Source organism: Chenopodium album, chromosome 25 (genome assembly GCF_948465745.1).
Source record: "Chenopodium album chromosome 25, dcCheAlbu1.1, whole genome shotgun sequence".
In the NCBI taxonomy this organism is placed as follows: domain Eukaryota; kingdom Viridiplantae; phylum Streptophyta; class Magnoliopsida; order Caryophyllales; family Amaranthaceae; genus Chenopodium; species Chenopodium album.
This window is the reverse complement of record NC_137858.1, coordinates 2,628,629-2,632,481: the sequence shown is the minus strand read 5'-3', so window position 1 is coordinate 2,632,481 and position 3,853 is coordinate 2,628,629. Positions and strand designations below refer to the sequence as shown.

Genomic DNA, 3,853 nt, shown 5'->3' with positions numbered 1-3,853 from the left:
ATTGCAGACTTGAGCTCCAATACTGGCCTACACCACTTCCACTCCGGCTATGACCAATTTTTTAAATTATCATCAGTTCTGGGTGGTTAGGTGGATATGAGTCTATGACCAAATATTATCATCACATCTGGGTGGTTAGGTGGCTATGACCGAATATTATCATTAGTTCTGGGTGGTTAGCCAAATATTATCTATCATGATTCATGGTTGCACACTTCCACGTACTTTCTACTAATATACTCCAATTCAATTTGCAATCCAACATTATTATGTATTAAATTACAAATTTCTTTCTTGTGTTTGAGAATTATCAATTTATTTATTTATTTATTCATTTTGCTTCTATAATTATACTTTTGTTTGTGTCTTCTTGTCACCGTATGTCGGTATGCGTATAACCAAGGTAGAGAGGAAAAAAAAAGACATTCTAATATATATACTCGTACAAGCTTGTGCTTGTGTAACAAAACTCTTATCTAGAAATGTCTAAATCATATTTAAGCAGTTTGTTAAGACTGCCAACTCGTGGTTTTCTGTATAACTAGCCTTTCGGATTGAGGGCTGCTCGTTTCTTCCACCAGGAACACTTTGGAGAGGAAATCCTGAAATCGAGTTGCATAAAAATTAGGATTCACAGATGAGATTGTCTTGGAATCATACTGCAACGACTTGTAAGCATGCTCAAGTCGTTTCATCACGTTGTAATCTTGTAAGAAATCAATTATTCCTAGAAACAGGTAGACATTCTTGGAGTCTTGTAATTTTGAGGAACTGTGGTTGCTTTCCTTGGGTTCACATTGAGCCACTTTAACTGCTCGTGCTTGAATTTTTGCTCCAAATCTTGTAACATTAGGCCTGTAATATGTTATCACAACATATGAATTAGACGTACGAAAGTCTTCTACTAGTTAGTTTTGAAACAAGCCTACACGATTGACCCATTTAGTTAAACGAGTTGGGTTAGTCCAAAATATGCACCATGTTGGGAGTAAAACCAACCTATTATCTTCTGTTGCAGAATCTGCTGTGAAGAAGTATGAAAAAGTAGGGTCTCGACTGTGATATGGTTCCACAATCTCAGATTGAGTACGGTCCATTCCATTTTGTACTTGTGTTGGATCATGACACGGGCGCCCTTTTGCTGAATCTACTTGCATAAATGATTTTAGAGTCAATCAATCGTATTTCCAACATCGAGCAAAACTTTGCTTGAAAATAAACAACTTAGCACAAGAAAGATGCGTAGTATCATCCTAAGAAATTGAACGTGTATCACTTGAACAAAGGTTAAGTACATTGCCTATATACTAATTTCTCTGTTCCAAATAATCTTCCTGTTTGTTTTTGGCAGATATTAAGATTATTGATTATTCCATAAATATTATACGATAATAAAAAAATTGGAAGTGTATGACTATATAAGAATGTACATACCTCGACGTGTTTGTTCCACATGTATACCAAGCAACAAACTGTAATCCATGATTCCTTGCTCCTCCAAATATTTACAGTCTAGCTTAATTTGCCTATAAACACAAAGCCAAAGTAATTTTAGTGCTGATCTTCTGTTTCTACAGCTAGCTGCTCTATGATTTTTTTTTGTTCGTCGAAACAAATACTTATGATTAGGAAGCTCACTCTAGGATCTGACTCTGAGTGGAAGAATCAAGGTAAAAGCAGAAATCGAATTCAGGGTCTTTTAAGGCTAAAATGGGCTGAGTTCCATTTTTAGTGGCACTTCTTCCTTGTGATGAGCCTTTGAGATCATATCGTTTGTGTATTTGCAATTCTGTTCGTAACAGGTTCTCCATTACAACAAAATATATCTGCATTGAGATTGAGGGAGTTTAATTATCACGACAATCTGTATCCTACACTTTTATCTAATTAAGGTAGTCTCACATAATATGCAGAGCAAGCTAAGGCCTAAATTTCATCTCTTCATGTATACGAAGTAATATTCACCTTTGTACCTCCGCTACCAGGTCTTGTAGCATGAAGGCCATAGTACTTGGCTAAGAGGGAGTTTTCGTACTTCTGAATGTGATCGTAGAAGCTTGGAAGCATCTCTAAGAGAACCTGCAAGATAATAGATAGATGTAAATTTTCAAAGGGCTCAAAAATTGATACACAAGGTTCTGTTACATTACATTAATGAAAAGTAAATGTTGAAACATTAACCTTAGCTTCAGATTTTCGCAAGGTTTTTATGACAAATCGGTCATCATGAGACACTTGGAACGGCTTACCAGAGCCACGCACTGTCAATTCCAAGAGATTTTCATGGTTGCACACTGATATCATGTAATCATCGTAATTAACATCTCCAAGCTCTTGTATATTTCTGTAAAAGAGTTTGTAGAAAAACAAATCGCGCTTATAATAGGGCGAAAATATCACACAGAGGATTCAGTAATAAGATTGTAAGAAAAAAGTTGAAAGATAAGAACCTGAAAAGGACAGGGCTGTAATCTTTCCAAACAAATTCAGAGATTGTACCAGGCGGATGACTCGAGTTTATAGGGTAGTGTATGTTTGTAGTTCTTGAAGATTTGAAGCTCGAAGATGAAAACGAAAGCTGCTTCCTAAGCAAGGCCATACAACTGCAATTGAAGTCACCTCTTAAGCAATGTGTAGACTAACAAGATGATTTTTAAACATAACTGGAATGTTACATTAACTTGTTACAAGTACTAATGTACTACTAACATTATGTGCCAATAAACTAACGCTTAACCTCCTTTCTAATTAATCCCCAATGTATAGATATTAAAGGTCAGTAACACTTATTAGACATGATCAAGGTAGTACGAGCCATTGGGTCTTGAAATCTAAGGATCAACATCAGAATCGAAATGAATAACTTGCAGTTTGAACAAGTTTTTCCATATAATTCATTCATGAATCTAATAACCCAAGGCATCGCTCAGGCCTAAAAACTACTTCGTACATAGTATGAGTAATAACATAATAACATACCAAGTTGCACTATTGGAATCTACTCTTATAGACTGCAAACTACAAAGTATAACATTATACTTCGTATGAAGTATAACCCAAATATCAAGTGCCCTTACTTGACTAAGTACTATGGACTACTACATCCCCTGGACAAAGGTAGATTATTGGGCCTAATCCTCCATTTGTAGATGACATATAAGACTTATACATGGCCCAAAAACCCAAGTGTCTAGTATGAATCAGATCTATATACAATTAAGTGAAGGTGACATTAGCTATCCAATTGTACAACTTGTCTATAGTCTATACACAAATAATTTATTACTAACTTGAGCATAGGCTTCATCAAGAGCAACTTGTAACTCAAAAGGTCAAATCATGTTTCACTTTTCATTTTTTTCGTCAAGCTAAGATCCAATAAATCAATCGTTATAACCCAAAATGTAACGTAAAGATGAGGAATATAATAATAACACCTTGAGATTCACATGATTGTCAATTCTACCATAACCCCAACTTTAATATAACAAATTCAAAGAGGACAAATTCAAACAAATTCGTTACTTGAGAATGTCAGCAAAATTTTTATATCCAAAAGTAGCTATAAAAATGAATAATTATAGACATAATTGTCAATTCATCAGATTATCCTAGATCTTAAACATTACCAAATACACAATTAATTAACAAAATAAAATTAGCTCACCTAATTTGCCCAAACAACCAATGAAGAGATATGGAGCGAAATCTAGCGATTCATCGACAAATTCTTTGTTCTCCCAAATTCTGAAATTCAGGAAATTAATTGTTGTAGGAAAATAAAAATCAGAATTATTATTTTCTGTTTGAGAAGATTAATGATTTATTTGGTGGGGGTTTCACAAGGATTTTT

At 34.5% G+C, this 3,853-nt stretch overlaps 1 protein-coding gene across 1 annotated transcript; it reads right to left on the bottom strand.

Moving 5' to 3' along the window:
• Positions 1-509: 509 nt before the first annotated feature.
• Positions 510-2,599, bottom strand: LOC145613006 (phosphatidylinositol 4-phosphate 5-kinase 10-like). Its single transcript, XM_081668085.1, has 7 exons — positions 2,451-2,599; positions 2,182-2,344; positions 1,966-2,079; positions 1,639-1,826; positions 1,435-1,526; positions 1,000-1,147; positions 510-855 (listed from the first exon to the last, which is right to left on the bottom strand). The coding sequence occupies exons 1-7, from the start codon at positions 2,597-2,599 to the stop codon at positions 510-512; spliced, it is 1,200 nt and encodes a 399-aa protein (XP_081524211.1).
• Between the last annotated feature and the right edge of the window lie 1,254 nt (positions 2,600-3,853).